This window comes from Lepus europaeus, chromosome 1 (assembly GCF_033115175.1).
Source record: "Lepus europaeus isolate LE1 chromosome 1, mLepTim1.pri, whole genome shotgun sequence".
NCBI lineage: Eukaryota > Metazoa > Chordata > Mammalia > Lagomorpha > Leporidae > Lepus > Lepus europaeus.
In genome coordinates this window covers 24509798-24530065 of record NC_084827.1, presented here as the reverse complement: position 1 = coordinate 24530065, position 20268 = coordinate 24509798, and the positions used below count along the sequence as shown (strand labels likewise).

Sequence of the window (20268 nt, the reverse complement as noted above, 5' to 3'; positions counted from 1 at the left end):
GGAAAGACACCTCTGACATCCTGTCAGTGATTAAACCACATTCATGTATTTCCAGGTACATGATAGCTTAAGTTCTCCAAAACACTAGCTCTTTTCCTATGTCTAAAACTTTCTTTTAATTTTAAAGCCAGTTTAAAATTGGGATAAACATGTTTTTAAAAGTCTGTGGGTGGAGATCATTCAGTTATGAGGTTCATTGCCTAGGCGGCAAGTCACGATCCGCAGAAGTGTGATTACTGTCAGGAAGGCCAAGGAAGAGCATGCACAGTCAGGAAGCCTAGAGTCGCGAGGCCCGGGATTCAGGGATTTCACCTCTGCACTTGAAGACGCTCACTGCTCCAGACATAAACGCATCACCACTGCCAAGCTCCCACTTTATGACATCACAGAAATCCCAATTTAACTCCAGAAAACAGACATCTGGAATATGAATCTGAAGACAGTACAAACAGCAGTTGAATGGAATCTGCCTGCAATAATCCTTTATTGTTGTTTCCTTTAAGGCTACAGAAAATCTGCACATAAACAAGGCGATCAGTTCTCATAATAAAAATATCCCCCTACAAACAGCCAAGGTGTCCAGTCAGATCCACGTTGAGTGTATGCTGAATCACATTCTATTCCACAGGTGCACTTTCTTGTGACTCTGCAGGGTTAGGATCAATTCTTTCTGGAAATACCAGCTTCTCACAAACTGCTTCCTTTATTGGTAAATACTGTGATATTTCATTAGGTTCCGTGAAGAGAGAAGGTGGAACATGCATTAAATTAGAAATTTTGCTCTCTCTTGATGTATATTCTCATAGCATGTAGGTCTTGTCAGCCTCGTGGTAAAGCCTCGTGTCATTCATTCTAATAAGCACCCCATCAATTCTCAAGAAAAATCGCAACAGCAGGAAAAAGCTAGAAGGCATCACTCTAATTTTCACACTCAAGCTTGAAACTCCATGATCATGAAGTTCATCCTCAAATAGAAGAACTTCTTCAAAAAACTTGATTTGTTCTCTGGCTTTCAACTTCTCCGTATCTATATGATCTGTCGTAGGTACAACCTTTAACTTAAGAGATTCTCCAAGTAATGTTCCCTTATAATCTGTTGTATAGGTCCAATCGTATGGTTTAATAACTTCTTTGGAGTGTTCACCCTCCGTCCTGCTTTCCTGCCACTCTTCAGCACAGGCTACTTTGAGCATGCCTTGGTAGTTGTTCACACATCTTAACGCATCTGTAGCATTGAACTCAATCCCAAAGCCAGAACCATGCTGGATCCTTAAAACGTTGTCTCCAAACATCATTTCGGGGAGAGACGGCATGTGCAATTCATCAGCTAACTTCTCCACATCCGCTGACTTCATGATGTGGGTCTTGGCCGCCGTCAGCTTCCAGGGCCCGAAGGAGAAGTCCTGGTGGCTGCTCTGGAAGCCGTGGATCATCATGGTTGACCCGGAGCCGGCGGGGACCACAGGGCACAGGCGGCGGCGGCGGCGGCGCCCAACACCGGTTCCTCCGCCTCCCTACGGCCCAGCCCCCTCGGCTTCCGAGCCGTTACCATGCCCGGCCCTGCCCCACCCCCGGCCCGCCGACTCGAATTACTCTTATACCTGAGATTTTGGTACACAATAGAAGTAGCATCTCAGCCTTTTGGCTAAGGTCAAGTGTGGTATCTGTTCTTATCAGAAGTAACATGGCACATCACTGGAGAAAAGAGGCCTGTTCAGTAAATGAAGCTAGAATATTTGTCTATCTTTGTGGAAAAAATAGATATGTAACCTTGTCTCAGACCAATCAAATTGAAATATGGGAGTTCCAAGGTGATTGAAGGGAGGTGCTCAGCATTTTCCTTGTCTTCACAAAGAACAAAAACCACAAGTAAGTAGCTGCATTTTTAGGTGAATGCTCAAAGAAGACACCAGAACGCAGTAAGAAAATAAAAGAAACCCTAAAGGACACAAAGACTTGAGTTCAGGAAATAGAGAGACAAAGCCAGCCAGCCAATGTGATCTCAGCTCCACAGCCAGGTGAAAGCATAAACTGGAAAGGCTCAGTAGAGCGTGTCTGCATGAATGCACTATCCTGGCGATCTCGCAGCCAGGGGAAGAATCTACAGACTCAGAGCCCAGGAAAGCAGGCTACTTGAAGTAGCTTGCTTCAGAGAAGGAACTCACATGCATTCCCGACCTCAACCCTTGGGATTCAAGCTACATCAGTAGTCAGCATCTTGAGAAAAGGTACCATCAATATCCATACTGCTGGTTCCAGCACTGTGGCTCAGTGGTTAAGCTGCCACTTGCTACACTGGCATCCCAAATGAGTCCCGGGTTGAGTCCTGGCTCCCTCACTTCCAACCCAGCTAATGTCACTAGGAAAATAGTGGAAATTGACCCAAATATTTGGGCCCTTGCTACCCACATGGGAAACTCAAGGGGAGTTTCAGGGTACTGGTTTTGGCCTGGCCCAGTCATAGCTATTATGGCAATTTGGGGAGTAAACCAGAGGATGGACCATCTTTTCCCCTCTCTCTGTAACTCAGCTTTTCAAATAAATACATAAATACTTATAAAAAAATTACCCTAATGATATAGCCAGTACTGAAACAGTATTTTTATACTATGTGTTTCTGTGTGGGTGCAAACTATGAAATCTTTACTTAGTATATACTGAATCGATCTTCTGTATATAAAGATAATTGAAAATGAAAAAAAAACAGGGTTAAATTGGAAATTACATAGAAAATTAATCAATTTTTTAAAAAAATATCATGTAGGATCTCTGTCATTAATGTGCTGTACACTGTTATTTAATGCTATAACTAGTAATTCAACAGTATTTTTCACTTTGTGTTGCTATGTGAGGGCAAACTGTTGAAATCTTTATATATGCTAAATTGATCTTCTGTATATAAAGAGAATTGAAAATGAATCTTGATGTGAATGGAAGGGGAGAGGGAGTGGGAAAGGGGAGGGTTGCAGGTGGGAGGGAGTTATGGGGGGGGGAGCCATTGTAATCCAAAAGCTGTACTTTGGAAATTTATATTCATTAAATAAAAGATTAAAAAAGTTACCCTAAAAGCCAGAAGCCTCTGCATTTCTTCATCTTGACTCTGCAGACATTGCACCATGCTAGAAAACAGGCTGCCTCCTCATAAATTCAACCAGACCCAGCAGAGTGACCTCAAGCCCTGATCCATGTGGTATGATACATTACAAAGGATAGGAGGAGCAGAAAGACAGGTGGATCTTGCTCCCAAGATTTTAGAAGTATGGACACTTTCCCCTCAGACTTGAGGCCTGTCCTTTCCACTATCTTCTCCCCTCCTCCTGCCAACTGGAATATTGCTTTCCTCTCTTGGGACCCTGGGACTACTAACCAAGGCTTCTGGAACCATGGCCCGATCTGCCCTTCAGCAGTTCTTTGGATTATGTGTGTGCCTGGCCCACTCCCAACATCTGTGCCCTCCTGCATTTGTGGTCTTTCATGGGGCAGTGGCTTGGAGCTACATAACCAGTCAATCCCAGTACTGGTGCCATTGCAGCATGTTATGGCCCCTCCCTCAGATGGTATCCTGGGTGCTATTTTTCACCTGGTGTGGAAACCAAAAAAAAAAAAAATTGTGTTGTAGGAGCACCCCAGACACTTAACATTGCTATCATCATTTACAATGAAAGGAGGTATGGGTATACTATATTACAATGTCCATCTGGAACTAAAGCCCAAGTGGCCTATCAGATTGACTGCTGAAGATGTATATTCAGAAAAAAAGTATTTTAATACAAGACCCATTCATTAAAAGCAATGGAGAGAACTGGTCTACCATATGTGTAGATACCGATATAGGGACACAGAAACATGAAAAAGTAAGGCAATATCATGCCTCCAAAGAAACACAATAAGGCTTTAGTAACAAAACCCAATGAAAAGGAGATTGATCGAAAGCCTGATGAAGAATCAAGGAGTGATTATAAAGATACTCAGAGAGATACACAAGAATACAGATATCAATTGAATGAAATCAGGGAAAAAATAAAAGATATTAATATGAAAATCATCAAAGAAATAGGGATCATGAAAAAGAATGAAACATAAATCTTAGAAATGAGGAACTCAGTAAAACAAAAATGTAGTTGAAAACCCCAACAATGGACATGATCAGGCAGAGTAAAGAATACCTGAACTTCAGGACAGCTCTTGTGAAATGCCACAGGCAGACCTGCAGAAATTTATGCAGTCCTCAAGACCTCTGAAGCACCATCAAATAAATAAACATTTGAATTTTGGAGTTTATGAGATAGAAGAGATGAGTAAAAGCATGGAAAACCCATTCAGTTCAATAATAGCTGTAAACCACTAATTTGGAGAAAGATATGTAAATGCAAATGCAGGAAGTCCTCTAGGACCCAAAAGAGACTTGATCAGGAAAGACCATCACCATGACACACATAGTCAAACTCTCAAAAGTATAGCATAAAGAGATTTCTAAAATCTGTAAGAGAAAAGTGGCAAGTCACTTTTAAATGAACCCTAATTGGACTAACAGCAGGTTTTTCAAAAGAAATCTTACTGGTCAAGAGAGAATGGAATTTCTGCAAGAATGAAAGTGCATAATTACATTTTAGTGCATTTACACAACAGAATATTACATAGAAGTGAAAATTATTTACTTTTACATAATAACAGATGGATTTTAGTAATGATAGGTAAAGAAAATCAAGCCCTAGAAGTGGTATTTTTTTTAATTTTTTTTTTTTTTGACAGGCAGAGTGGACAGTGAGAGAGAGAGACAGAGAGAAAGGTTTTCCTTTGCCATTGGTTCACCCTCCAATGGCCGCTGCAGCCGGCCCACCATGCTGATCCGAAGGCAGGAGCCAGGTGCTTCTCCTGGTCTCCCATGGGGTGTAGGACCCAAGCACTTGGGCCATCCTCCACTGCACTCCCGGGCCACAGCAGAGAGCTGGCCTGGAAGAGGAGCAACCAGGACAGAATCCGGCACCCCGTCCAGGACTAGAACCCGGTGTGCCAGCGCCGCTAGGTGGAGGATTAGCCTGTTGAGCCACGGCGCCGGCCTAGAAGTGACATTTTTTAACAACCAAGGAGAACCAGATTTTGAAACTGTTCTCTTAGATGGTAATATGGTACTCCTTAATTTTGCTTCATACTCTGTGGAAATTTTTCCCTTTGGGACTTACATAATGTGAGAGAAGAAAAGCAGAATTTGGGAGTTTGGTAATCATGCTTTAGCAATCTAATTCTCAATTTAAAATAAAATTGGCATCAAGTTTTCAGCTGATTTATAAAATTATTGCCCAATTTCAGAAATCTGTAATTGGATGATATTGTTCCTGGTGTTTTGTGGGGAATTCGACACCTGGCTCAGTTTGTTCCAAATTTTTGTTTCCATGTGAGAAAAGAATTCAAGGAGGAGAAGTAAGGTTGTACAAGCAAGCGGGAGAGTGCACACTCAGACATGACTGCAGGCAACCTCTCTTCATGAGAAAGGAAAGGCTGCTGACACCACCAAAGTTGGAGTTGCCCTTTCAGAGGGTATGAGATGGTGCCTGGGGCATGGAATAGCTGAGCATACTAAGAAGGTAGAGTTTGTGCAGGACTTGAGTACTGCCTGGTGGGGAGGGCATCTCAAAAGTGTCATGGTGTCTCCACACAGGACTAGAAAACACATGTGGTCATCTGTAAGATGGTGTCATAACATCTCATACTTGATGGGAAGTGAGGCTCGGGTGCATGATGAGCAATGGGTATGCCCAGGCTTCAACCATATTGGATACTTCCAGCCAGTGCACACAGAAAGGGATGAGGTTTTGGGGTGCTATGTGCTCAGGTGCTGAAAAGTCCCTGGTTTCTCCAAATTCATTAGTTACCTACTTGTCTATATCAGGCTTTTTCTCAATATTTTACTCTCTTTTATTAACTTCTTTAATTAACTTTAGTAATTTCTGTTTGTCCTTTCTTGTAATTCATTCTCCATGGGTGGAGAGATAATGAGATAGGAACACTAATCTTATTATTTTGTACTTTCAAGCAATATCTAGAAAAATTATTTCCACATGGTTGTAGAAAGCAAATACAAATGTAAAATTTGATAAGGATTTTTCAAAAAGTTAATGAAAAATGTGCATTATGAAAAACTATGCATGGGTTCCAAAATTTTTGTACTAAAATAAACAACTTTAATTCAGTTTCTGTGATCTTTTTGAAGTATCCTCATCTGTGTCTATTACCTAAGACTCTAATTTTTTTTAAACTTTTATTTAATGAATATAAATGTCCAAAGTACAGCTTATGGATTACAATGGCTCCCCCCCCCCATAACTTCTCTCCCACCCACAACCCTCCCCTTTCCCGCTCCCTCTCCCCTTCCCTTCACATCAAGATTCATTTTCAATTCTCTTTATATACAGAAGATCAGTTTAGTATATATTAAGCAAAGATTTCAATAGTTTGCACCCACATAGAAACACAAAGTCAAAAATACTGTTTGAGTACTAGTTATAGCATTAAATCACAATGTATAGCACATTAAGGACAGAGATCCTACATGAGGAGTAAGTGCACAGTGACTCCTGTTGTTGACTTAACATATTGACACTCTTGTTTATGGCATCAGTAATCTCCCTAGGCTCTTGTCCTGAGTTGCCAAGGCTATGGAAGCCTTTTGAGTTCACCAACTCTTATCATATTTAGACAAGGATATAGTCAAAGTGGAAGTTCTCTCCTCCCTTCAGAGAAAGGTACCTCCTTCTTTGATGACCCGTTCTTTCCACTGGGACCTCACTCGCGGAGATCTTTCATTTAGGTCTTTTTTTTTTTTTTTTTTTTTTGACAGAGTGTCTTGGCTTTCCATGCCTAAAATCCTCTCATGGGCTTTTCAGCCAGATCCGAATGCCCTAAGGGTTGATTCTGAGGCCAGAGTGCTGTTTAGGACATTCGACATTCTATGAGTCTGCTGTGTATCCCGCTTCCCATGTTGGATCGTTCTCTCCCTTTTTTGTTCTATTGGTTAGTATTTTCAGACACTAATCTTGTTTATGCGATCCCTTTGATTCTTAGTCCTATCATTATGATCAATTGTGAACTGAAATTGATCACTTGGACTAGTGAGATGGCATTGGAACATGCCTCCTTGATGGGATTGATTTGGAATCCTCTGGCACGTTTCTAACTCTACCGTTTGGGGCAAGTCAGCTTGAGCATGTCCCAAATTGTACATCCCTTCCCTCTCTTATTCCCACTCTTATATTTAACAGGGATCACTTTTCAGTTAAGTTTCAACACTTAAAAATAACTGTGTATTAATTACAGAATTAAACCAATAGTATTAAGTAGAACAGACAAAAAAAATACTAAGAGGGATAACGTATTAAGTTGTTCATCAATAGTCAGGGCAAAGGCTGATCAAGTCACCATTTCTCATAGTGTCCATTTCACTTCAACAGGTTTCCTTTTTGGCGCTCGGATAGTTGTCACTGATCAGGGAGAACATATGATATTTGTCCCTTTGGGACTGGCTTATTTCACTCAGCATAATGTTTTCCAGATTCCTCCATTTTGTTGCAAATGACCAGATTTCATTGTTTTTTACTGCTGCATAGTATTCTATAGAGTGCATGTCCCATAATTTCTTTATCCAGTTTACTGTTGATGGGCATTTAGATAGCTTCCAGGTCTTAGCTATTGTGAATTGAGCTGCAATAAACATTAAGGTGCAGACTGCACGTGGAAATCCAGTTTTCCCAGCACCATTTATTGAATAGACTGTCCTTGCTCCAGGAAATGGTTTTAGATCCTTGATCAAATATAAGTTGGCTGTAGATGTTTGGATTGATTTCTGGTGTTCCTATTCTGTTCCATTGTTCTATCCATCTGTTTCTGTACCAGTACCATGCTGTTTTGATAACAACTGCCCTGTAGTATGTCCTGAAACCTGGTATTGTGATGCCTTTGGCTTTGTTTTTGTTGTACAAAATTGCTTCAGCTATTCGAGGTCTCCTGCACTTCCATATGAATTTCAGCATCATTTTTTCTAGATCTGAGATGAATTAAGACCCTAATTTTTAAAGTTTGTATTTATAAATGCAAATGTTTACGTAATGCAATATAGTTCCCACCATGATGAATGTTGATGAAATCAACTCTTCCACCACAATGTGCAAAGGCAAAAACATAAGGTTCCTCATATGTGAATTTAAATCGATTTGTGGTTTAGTATAGGGAAAAAGCATGATGACATTGGCAGATATGGGTTTAAGTCTCTCTTTTGTCAGTTATTAATTTTTTTTTTTTTGAACAGGCAGAGTGGACACTGAGAGAGACAGAGAGAAAGGTCTTCCTTTGCCGTTGGTTCACCCTCCAATGGCCGCCGCGGCCGGCACACCGTGCTGATCCAAAGCCAGGAGCCAGGTGCTTCTCCTGGTCTCACATGTGGGTGCAGGGCCCAAGGACCTGGGCCATCCTCCACTGTACTGCCAGGCCACAGCAGAGAGCTGGCCTGGAAGAGGGGCAACCGGGACAGAATCCGGCGCCCTGACTGGGACTAGAACCCGGTGTGCCGGCGCCGCAAGGAAGAGGATTAGCCTATTGAGCCATGGTGCCGGCTGTCACTTATTAATTTTATAATTTATACCATCAACCTCTTGGAGCCTTTAATAACAAAAATTTCCAAAAGAATCCTATTTTCTTGTGGGTAAAAGGTGATAATATCAATCATGCTTATTTTGTAGGAGAGTTATGTGGCTCAAATTACATAATGTAATGGTTTGTTGCAGAATCATTTTAAATGATTGTGCTGGGACAGAGATGTAGGGATGGACATCTAGCAGCCCATTCCTCTATACTGAATTTAATGGATTCCTTTTGCAATCCTGATTACTGAGGGAAGGGAAAGCCATACTTGTGCTGATGGGGATGGAAAGTCTTGGGCAGTGCCATAGAGTATGCTTTTAACAAAACCAAGAATATATATATATATATATATATATATATATATACTGTATATATATATATATGTATATATACTGTATATATATATATGTATATATACTGTATATATATATACATATATATATATACACAGTATATATATATATATATACTGGCTTTGAGTCATCCACTAACTTTCAGATTCTCTCCACAGGGCATCAAATTAATGTCTAATTTCCAGTAATTTTGGTTGTCTTCTAAAAATGGATTTTCACAACGTTGACTTTTTTGCACATAAAACTGTCTTTTATCGTTGCTAAGTCCACAGACTTAAGTACTGTCATCTAGTTTGGGCATTTCAAACAAAAAAGCCATTTTATTGCTCAACTTACATATTTTGAAAATTATAACAATGTTGAAACGCAATTGCTACAAGCTTAAAAGCTAAAATTCAATCTTCTAGAAGAAAGCATAAGTGAATACCATTATGACCTTGGAATAGAAAGTGATTTCTTAGCAGAACAGTAAAAATGTGTTAAACTGTACTTCATAAAATTAAAATTTTTGATCATCAAATGACCCCATTAGGAAATGAAAAAGCAAGCCAAAGGGGGAAATATGTGTAATACGTGTATCTGACAAAGTATGTGTATCTGGAATATATAAAGAATACTTGCAAATCAACATTAAAAAGATTCTGTTATAAAAATGGGCTTGGCTACAGTAGTAATCAGTGAAATGCAAACTAAAGAAGCAATGAAATATGTCTACATTCTTAAGAGTAGATAAAATTAAAATCAACTATAAAAATAAACATTTCTGAGTAGCTGGTGTAACTGGAATTTCTTATGTTGTTAGTGGGAATGCAAATTGTACACACATTTTGGAAAACAGCTTCATAGTTCCTTATTTCTTATTTTTAACATTTAACTACCTTATTGTCGAATAGTCCAACTTCAAGTTATTTACACCAGAGAAATAAACACATAGATCACCAGAAAGTCCTTCAAGAAAATAGTTATAACATCTTCAGTTTTATTAGCTAAAATCTGAAGCCAATCTGAATATCCATGAGCCAACAAGTGGTTGAACAATTGGTTTTATAGTTATATGATGGACTGCTTCCCAACAATTAAAAAAATACGGGTGTTTGTTACTTCAAAATGTTCATGGAAAAACAGGGATAAAAATGTTTGTTTTGGCACAAGAATATCTGAAATCCACGCATAGACTTTTCATGAACTCTTTGAAGATCCCTTATATTTAAGAATTTGGATAAACTTAAAATCATGCCAAACTAAAGAAGCTGAACATAAAACTCATTTGTGGTGAAAAAGAGACAAGTGGCTCTCCTGGGGAGTTGTGAAATGACTAGGAAGAGGAAAGAGGCAATTTGGTGGATAGTAGAAACTGTATTGTTCCATCTATATTATTAACCAACCACATACAGAGTTCAGAGTCAGTCCCAAATTTGCAATAATTTCAGTATGTATAATTAACACAGTTTCAACCTATGATAAATTCTGCAGTAATTTTGATTAGGAGAATCTCTCTATAGTTTTTCTAAGTTACAACATCTAATAGACATTCTTTATATCATTGAAAACATAATTTGTCCAAAGACAAATTTATATGCCTCTTAACTATTTTAAAGCTAAAGTCAAAATCTTGTCTATTTCTGAAGTCACAAGACTCTTTAAAATCCTCATTTGAAGCAAGTAATCAAGTTATCTTTTGGTAGCCACGTATTCTTCTTTATCCTTGATCAACTACAGCTCTAATAATTTTAAAGGTTATTATACTGTATCAGTGTGAAGGAATGTGCTCTTAGAAAAATGTGTAGGGGACAGCATTGTTGTGCAGTGTGTTAAGCCACCACCTATGACACCAGCATCCCATATGGCACTGGTTCATGTCCCAGCTGCTTCACTTCTGATCCAGCTCCCTGCTAATGCACATGGGAAAGCGGTTGAAAATGACCCCAGTATTTGGGCCAATACTAGCCATGTGCAAAACCCAGAATAAGCTCCTGGCCCTCGGCTTCAGCCTCACCCAGTCTCTTCCTTTCTCTGTAACTTTGCCTTTCAAATAAATAAATAAATCTTGTTTTAAAAGGGAAAAATACGCAGCTATGCATCTAAATTTAACAATATGGTAAAAACATTGCACATATTTTATAATTCTCAAATATCATATGTTTTCTTAACTAACATATCTTTGCTTTAAGGAAATTCATGTTACATTTTCTTGTAATGGATCTGAAACCCTTGAATAGTTTTCTCCTTAAATATAATTAAATTTAGTATTTTATTAAAGGAAGTTCATTGATATAGACACCCTGTGATTTTATAGCTTATGTGTACATATTTATAGCTTATGTGTACATATTTATTTGTATCACTACATTTATACTCATGTATATACATGTATCCAAACAGAAGTGTATACCACAGCAGTACACATACAACAGAGGTTTCATGTTTAATCTTGTCATTCACATCATGAAGGTAGTCCTATTAGAAATGTTGTTCAGACTTCCATAAAGATGAAGCTATTATTTGCTAATTTGTCAAAAATGAGGTATGAGCTACATTCCTCCATTGTACCTCAGTACAACTCAAGAAAAGGTTTATCATATAGAGAGCATCTAACAGACAGATAGCCAATTACTGGTGGATTTCCCACTAACTAGGGTAAGAGTTGTCAATGGAAATTAGACAAAGTTGATGATGTAGTAACTTACAATTTGGGACAGAGAGACAGTCTGATCTTTGGAAATTTATACAGAAGGGATGCTTTATGGTTGTGATAGCTCACTCAGACAACTCAACCAGATTTAATCAATTTAGTTTCCAGGTGACAAGAAATAAAGATGAGGTCAAGTGGCACACAAATAGTGTAGTAAAGGGGAATAAATTTGGGTTACATTTTCTGCATTTTGTTGTTCGAATGACTATATCTCATGGATAGCCAAAAATTCAGCAGCTTTGGAAAATTTTTGCTCTGATGTTACTTCTGGGCGTTGCTTAAATGTAACTTTTCTTTCTTTTCTTTTTTTTTTTTTTTTTTTTTTTTTTGGACAGGCAGAGTGGACACTGAGAGAGAGAGACAGAGAGAAAGGTCTTCCTTTGCCGTTGGTTCACCCTCCAATGGCCGCCAGGGCCAGTGCACTGCAGCCGGCGCACTGCGCTGATCTGAAGGCAGCAGCCAGGTGCTTATCCTGGTCTCCCATGGGGTGCAGGGCCCAAGTACTTGGGCCATCCTCCACTGCACTCCCTGGCCACAGCAGAGAGCTGGCCTGGAAGAGGGGCAACTGGGACAGAATCCGGTGCCCTGACTGGGACTAGAACCCGGTGTGCCGGCGCCGCAAGGCGGAGGGTTAGCCTATTGAGCCACAGCGTCGGCCTAAATGTAACTTTTCAACAATAATCTAAGAATTCCTGATAATCAACACATTTCCCTCCTCTTCAAGTAAAAGAAAAGGAATATAGCAATTAAGGAGAATGTAGCAAGATGTCAGCATTCTGAATGCTGGAGCTTGCACTATGGCTGGCCCATTTATTTTTATGGCAACATGAAGATGTATCTTCTAGCCAACGTGTTCTGAAAAGTCACTGTTCTCATCACCAATTCTGTAACCATTTTTATTTTTATTTTTATTTTTATTTTATTTTATTTATTTTCTTTTTGACAGACAGAGTGGACAGTGAGAGAGAGACAGAGAGAAAAGTCTTCCTTTTGCCGTTGGTTCACCCTCCAATGGCCGCCGCGGTAGGCGCGCTGCGGCCGGTGCACCGCGCTGATCCGATGGCAGGAGCCAGGTGCTTCTCCTGGTCTCCCATGGGGTGCAGGGCCCAACCACTCGGGCCATCCTCCACTGCACTCCCTGGCCACAGCAGAGAGCTGGCCTGGAAGAGGGGCAACCGGGACAGGATCGGTGCCCTGACCGGGACTAGAACCCGGTGTGCCGGCGCCGCAAGGCGGAGGATTAGCCTAGTGAGCCGCTCTGTAACCATTTTTAAAAGCCGTAGAAGTGAAAAAGGGCTGCAGCATGGGTAGGAAGAACTACTACCTTAAATAAAAGTATTTGAAAAAGCAGTAGCTGTATTATTAAAGATTATACTTAGATCCAAGAATACTGAAAAACTCAAACTATAGAATAAAGTCTTGTATTTAGCTCCCCTAACTGGGTGAGGGTATTTGCAGATTTGCAACCTATTCTAAGAGATAAATAAGGATTGGGACTGATGGAAGTCTGCTTTACTATCGCCTCTTTCCTTCACATCTCTGCTCTCCAAATCTTAAAATGCTTATGAATTTGTTTTTATTCAGGAGTAATTTAACCAGGCATTAGTTCAGCCCAAAGGAGGGCTCACTGAGAAGACTGAATGATCTCATCCTGAGTTTTCTTTGAACAGTTCTATTGTTTCCGGCTGGCGCCCTGGCTTACTAGGCTAATCCTCCGCCTGTGGCGCCGGCCCCCTGAGTTATAGTCCTAGTTGGGGCGCTAGATTCTGTCCCAGTTGCTCCTCTTCCAGTCCTGCTCTCTGCTGTGGCCTGGGAAGGCAGTGGAGGATGCCCCAAGTGCTTGGGCCCTGCACCCGCATGGGGGACCAGGAGGAGGCACCTGGCTCCTGGCTTTGGATAGGTGCAGCGTGCCGGCCGTAGCAGCCATTTGGGGGGTGAACCAACTGAAGGAAAACCTTTCTCTCTCTCTCTCTCACTGTCTAACTCTGCCTGTCCAAAAAAAAAAAAAAAAAAAAAAAAAGAGTTCTATTGTTTCCAAAGGATCAGAGACATCATAGCTTAAATTTTTTTTCATACATTATTGAGGCAGAAATTGCTAGAGAAATGTTTTGGGGTTCTTGGACAGTGAGACATGACACCGAGGCTCATAGCAGGGTGCAGTGTCTATTCATGGCCACATGGGCCCAGAGAATTAACATTCCAAGGCTGAGCCCTGAAAAAGTCAGAAAAAATACATTGCCTTATGTACAACCTAAGTTTTTTTTTCCTCTCTTACATAGTCACAACCATTCTAATTGGATATGTTAAGGCTACAGGGTTGCTATAGGGTTGTTACAGGGTTACATACACATGCATAGACATTGATTATGTAAGGTTTTTATCTGTGTTTTTTGTTTATTCTAGGAGGTCCTCAACTTTTCCTTTGATCCGGGAGGGCCCTTACCTTTCCTTTTGAAAGACTTCACAACAGAAAAGGTGCCAGAATATAATTTTTTGTCTGTCTAGGCCTATTATTTACTTTGATCTTACAAACTCATTTAATGACACCTACCCTTATTTCAGAGGAAACTAAAATTAGGTAAGAAAGAACCAATGGTAACCAAACTCCACTTTTAACATTTTGATCCAAACAACTGCATAATTTAGTAGATGTTCACATTCTAAGTTATTGTTTTTGATAAGAGGATATATTGTATTGCACCTAAACATATGCATTATAGGAAATGCTTTTGTCACCAGTGTAGAATATGTTCTTAATAACTTTAAAAAAAGTATACATATGACAAAGAAGTTCTAAAATTGTAAGCTGCATCTTTCTGCTTGACGTGACTTGTTTCATGTCTGAATTGCTCATCTCACTTATAATTCAGTCCTCAGGCAGAGAGGAGCTGTTTTCTGATTCAGGGTCATCTCCATCCCAGATCCCTCTGTCAGAACTGCAATAAATATTTAATTATTATTAATAATACCATCACAACCATCTCTATCCCTCTCCCCTCAATATAGACAGCACTCCTCTGATGAACCATAGGGAACAGGTTTATCTGGTTGCAGTGATGAATAGGAAGTGGCAAGTGTGCCCAGGGCCATGGACAAATTCCAATAATAGCAACTGCATAGAGTCGTTTTTATGCCACCTGGAAACAAGGCAATTTGAAATTTGAGCATTTTTCAATGACTGCAGAACACAATTAGATTATTTTGAGTTTCAGGATTTATGAAGTGGCAGTTGTTAACATTATGAGCTCCAATCAATCACTAAATATCAATTGAGTTCTTTCTACCTGAAAGGTACCTCAGTCAGCCCGTTTAAAAGCAGTGTCTTTTTCTCTCATGTTCTGCCTGAAAATAAGCTCCTGTGAAGGAATGCTATCCTCTGTTTTACAAATCTGCCACAGATCTATGGTAATAATTTAATTTTTCTATTTGGTAAAAACAAAATTCTTAGCATTGCTAGATACAAAAAATGTTAACAATCCTGATACTTGCATGTCTATTTTCCTTCTATTTTTCAACAAATCATATTCGAAATTTATAATTATTAGAGAAGATTAAATATGACAATCTTTTTTATAAGAGTTAATAAAAATTCATACACTGTTTCTCATCCCACCTACAGGAACTGTCAGAATTTATATATATTTATATATATATATATATACACACACACACACACACACATACATGTTATTACTTCAGAAAGGTCATGAGAAAATGGAACTAAATTTTACTTTGGTACAAAATATTTTGAAATTCCTGCATAGGCTTACCTTTTTTTTAAGATTTTTTTTTATTTGAAAAGCTGTGGCGCAGCAGGTTAAAGCCCTGGCCTAAAGGGCCGGCATCCCATATAGGCACCGGTTCTAGTCCCGGCTGCTCCTCTTCCAATCCAGCTCTCTGCCATGGCCTGGGAAAGCATTAGAAAATGGTCCAAATGCTTGGGCCCCTGCACCCACGTGGGAGACACAGAAGAAGCTCCTGGCTGCTGGCTCCTGGCTTTGGATCTGCACAGCTCCAGCTGTTGCAGCCAATTGGGGACTGAACCAGTGGATGGAAGACCTCTCTGTCTCTACCTCTCTCTGCAACTCTGTCTTTTAAATAAATAGAATAAATCTTTAAAAAAAAAAAAGCACAGAGAGAGAGAGAAAGAGAGGTCTTCCTTCCACTGATTCATTCCCCACATGGTGGCAAGAGACAGAGATAGGCCAGTCTGAAACCAGGTGACAAGAGTTTCCTCCAGGTCTCCCTGGAGGGTGCAGGGGTCCAAGCACTTGGGCCATCCTTCACTGCTTTCCCAGGCGAATCAGCAGGGAGCTACATTGGAAGTGTAGTACCTGGGACTCAAACTGATACTCATAGGATGCTGGCTCTGCAGGCAGTGGGTTACCCTGCTACGTCACAAAACTGGCTCTCCTAGGTTTCTTTAAAAAATGCATTTCCATTAATTTGAAGACTATATATGCATGGATTTCAAATAATTAGTGTACCAAAATAAACTAATCTTTCAATTGCATTTTAAATAACTACTTGAAGTAACAGCATATCCTTGAATACATATGTGTGTGTGTGTAGTCACTATTTAATGAAGTGAAAAACAATGGAAAATAGTGAAAATGAATACAAAATCTACCAGCTTTGACAGAGAAGGGGAAATGTCTTATCTACATGTCTTAAACCTCCAGAAATTGCAATGATGACATAGTCCAGGGATTCACGGGAGGTTCTTAGCCACACTTCAGCTATTACCATCTAGCACTATGGGTGAGTAGACAACATCTTGAAAATTTTCATGAATAGTATTGCATTCACAGGAGAGTGACTGAGATGATTTCCTCACTGTTTCCACATTTCAGATGAGGAAAACAAAAACAGCTGGTGGGAAGATATAGGTGAAGGAGTACAGGCTCAAGAGTTTTCATAGGGGCTGACTCCGTGGTGCATCTGCGGTGCCAGTATCCCATATGGGTGCCAGTTCTAGTTCTGGCTGCCCCTCTTCCAATCCAGCTCTCTGCTATGGCCTGGGAAAGCATGGAAGATGGCCCAAGTGCTTGGGCCCCTGCACCACATGGGAGACTGGGAGGAAGCACCTGGCTCCTGGCTTCGGATTGGTGCAGCTCTGGACTTTGTGACTATCTGGGGAGTGAACCAATGGAAGGAAGACCTTTCTCTCTGTCTCTCCCTCTCACTGTCTGTAACTCTACCTCTCAAATAAATAAATAAAATCTTTTAAAAAAAGAGTTTTATTCAAGGCTTAACAATTTTTAGTGAGTTGTGAAGATTTGAACATCTAACCCTCCCAGAGCAGATAGAACCAACTTACATCAACAAGGATGGCACACACCTTCAGAAGAGGCTTTTCCTCTACCTCATTCCCTATTGTCAATTGCTATAAAACACAATAGGAAACTTCATTTATATCCATGAAGGCTTTCAAAAAGAATTTATATTAAATCAGAGCAAAGAGCAGTTTTGGCAAAAAATCTTATATTGAGCATTACCAATATGAAAATCTATAGTACAATAAGCATAGAATATACATTATGACAAACATGGAAATCAATATGCAAAATATCAGTGTAGAATTTTATGAATAAGAAAGCAACCTAAGGGACATATTTATAAAAAGCCAAAAGGATTATAAAATGTTTTAGTTACAATATGAATTTATTAAAATATGAGATTAAATAATTTTATGACTATAATAAATTAAAATTAGAGACTAGATAACGAAACAACTACATGGGATATAAAGGAAGATAGAGTCAAGGAAACCAATTGAGACTCCAAATAACAGCAATGAGGAGTTAAAGTAGTAGAACTAGCAAGGGAAAGAGGAGTCCTGAGAGCATAAAATAGCTCACTGCACTGAATGCTCTCCATTTCCCTTTTGTTGCATTGTTGAATTCCCAGTGAGCAACCAGAATAAAAGACATACAAGAAAAGAGTTCTTCATCCTGAAACTTCTGGTTTTGTTTGGCCAAAAGGGAAGTACGTACAGGACATTGAGAATTAGAACAATGAGGTCTGGGTATTTTTCCACCTGATTCATTTCTCACAGTATCAGCTGGGTTGGCTGCCTCCTTTCCTCAAACTCTCTCCACACTGCATTCTCTCTCAAATGTCAATTGATCCTCCCCTTTCTCTCTTTCTCTCCCCCCACTGCTCCCTTATAATCACTTCTCTTTTTATCAAAGTTTTAAAAGTTAGATTTATTTATTTATTTGAAAGGCAGAATGACAGAAAAAGAAAGAGAGAGAAAAGGAGAGAGGGAAGGAAAAGCCAGCCTGGCTCAGGTGCCTGTCCTCTTTACTACTATCTTCCATCACCTGTGTTTTTGGATATGGTGGGCAGAGACAATCTAGTCTAAGATAATTGGTATCTCAGATGTTAAGAACTCAATGAATAGAACAGAAAATGCATTAGTCAAAAATATAGCCTGCTCCCTAAAATTAACAGGTGACTCTTCAGCTTGATAATGTGCTCCAGGTTCCAGGAAAATGGATTCAGACCAATGGCTGTCAAGTTATTGGACCTTGAAAATAAGTATATAGCTCTTGTAGATTATTTTACCTTTTACACAGCCTTTTAGGAAATATCTCCTATAATGGAGAAACATTGATATAAAATACAGATCCTTTTAGTCTGACTTCTTTGTTTTTCAGCCCTTCTGTTTAATCCTGAAGTTAATAGTTACTTTTTGTGACAAAGTAGTATTTATAACATGATTAAAGTCTTATTAAATTATCTACATAAACCTTTCTGAGTTCCACATATGCATTACTGGGAGAATTACTGGAATTATGATTGTCTACTGCTAATGAAGTTTATTTCCGGGTAGTAGATTTGTATACTTTGTTCTTTACCGTGAGCATGAACAATTAGCCCAAGGATGACATTATCATTCTTAATATGAAGGATAATGCTAAATATACACGTTTAAGAAACACTTTTTTAAAAGATTTTATTTTTATTAATTTCAAAGACAGAGTTCCAGAGAAAGAGGAAGAGGGAGGAAGGCAGGGAGGGAGTTTACATCCATTGTTTTACTCCCCAAATGACTTAATGGGTGCAGTGATGGGGCTGGGGCAGGCCCAAGCCAGAAGCACAGAACTCTATCCAAGTCTCCTGCACACGTGGCAGGAGCCAAGCGCTTGGGCCATCTTTTGCTGCTTTCTCAGGCACATTAACATGCAGCTGGATGGGAAGTTGAAGGCATCACAGGGGTGGCTTATCCTGCTGAGCTACAAAGTTGGCCTCTACGAAGCATTTAACTACAAAGAGAAAAAATATTCTCTTTCTTACATGTACATTGAGGTCTTTGTCTCAGGAAAAAATTAAATGAGTGTCCAAGGAAGGGGTGATTTTTTTATATTTATATGGACTCTTGGTAACTCAGAGCTTATTTTTTCTTTTTAATTTTTAACTAATCTTTTAAACATTTAATATGATTTTGAGATACATCTAAGAGCACAATGATACTCCCCTCCTACCTCCCTCTCACCATCCTCCCTTCAGATTTGTATATTTCTATCCTTAAATATCCTTAAATAGTAAGGTTAGTATTGCTATATACATATGTAATATTTTATATTATATAAATCTTAATACGCATATTTAAAATGTGTTTATTTTATATATGGCTTATTAGTATTTAAAGTAAAAGAAATATATATATTTTTTAAAGATTCATTATTTATTTGAAAGGCAGAGTTTCAGAGAGGTAGAGGCAGAGAGAGAGAGGTTTTCCATCTGCTGGTTACTCCCCAAATGGCTGCAACAGCTGGAGTTGGGCCAATCTGAAGCCAGGAGCTTCTCCCCGATCTCCCATGTGGGCACAGGGGTCCAAGGACTTGGGCCGCCTTCTACTGCTTTCCCCTTTTCATAGTTGAGAGCTGGATCCGAAGTGGAGCAGCCGGGACTTGAACCGGCACAGATATGGGATGCCAGTACTGCAAGTGGCAGCTTTACCTGCTACACCTCAGCACCCCCCCCCTTATTTCTATATTCCTATTATTCAGTCTTTCAGTCTTTGTAACTAATCTATCAGGTTCAGTTTTTCTTTTAAGTCTGATAATCTTGTAGTAATTAAATGTTGCCAGTATAAGTTCACATATAAAGTTGTTTTTCTCCTGATTCCATGACAGTCTTTAGTCTTAATACAAAACAAAAAGTTCTTTTCAAAAATATCTTTTTAAAACAAAAGTTTTCTTTTCAAAATATAGACATCTTCTTTGTTTTTAAATTAAATTCTGTAAAAGGAAAACCTAAGATATGAGCAAAATAGGTTTCATTTAATTGTTTTCTATTAATACATTTATCTTTCAGCCTTGTAAGAGAATAATGTGATAAGCAAGTCATTTTTATTCTGTTAAAAATAGAGAAGCTAACTGAAAAAATAATTTTATTTCAATTGTTGACCATCAGAACTGATCTCTGTGTTCACTAGAACAAAATACAATATAGGAATTATAGTTTTGTCTATTGACTTATGTTCTCAACTTTGTTTATTCATTCACAAGCTGGGCGTATTTAGCATAATTAATGTTTTCATTAAAATATCAAATAATATGTATTGAGTTTAAGTTGAAT

The 20268-nt window shown here is 39.1% G+C and overlaps 1 protein-coding gene across 1 annotated transcript; it reads right to left on the bottom strand.

Moving 5' to 3' along the window:
- Window positions 1-443: 443 nt before the first annotated feature.
- LOC133769922 (TIP41-like protein) lies at window positions 444-1523 on the bottom strand. Its single transcript, XM_062205358.1, has one exon. The coding sequence runs from the start codon at window positions 1434-1436 to the stop codon at window positions 801-803; it is 636 nt and encodes a 211-aa protein (XP_062061342.1). The 5' UTR covers window positions 1437-1523; the 3' UTR covers window positions 444-800.
- Between the last annotated feature and the right edge of the window lie 18745 nt (window positions 1524-20268).

Excerpts from the sequence above, each read along its gene's own strand:
- LOC133769922 (XM_062205358.1), bottom strand. The coding sequence starts at position 1,436 with ATGATGATCCACGGCTTCCAGAGCAGCCACCAGGACTTCTCCTTCGGG.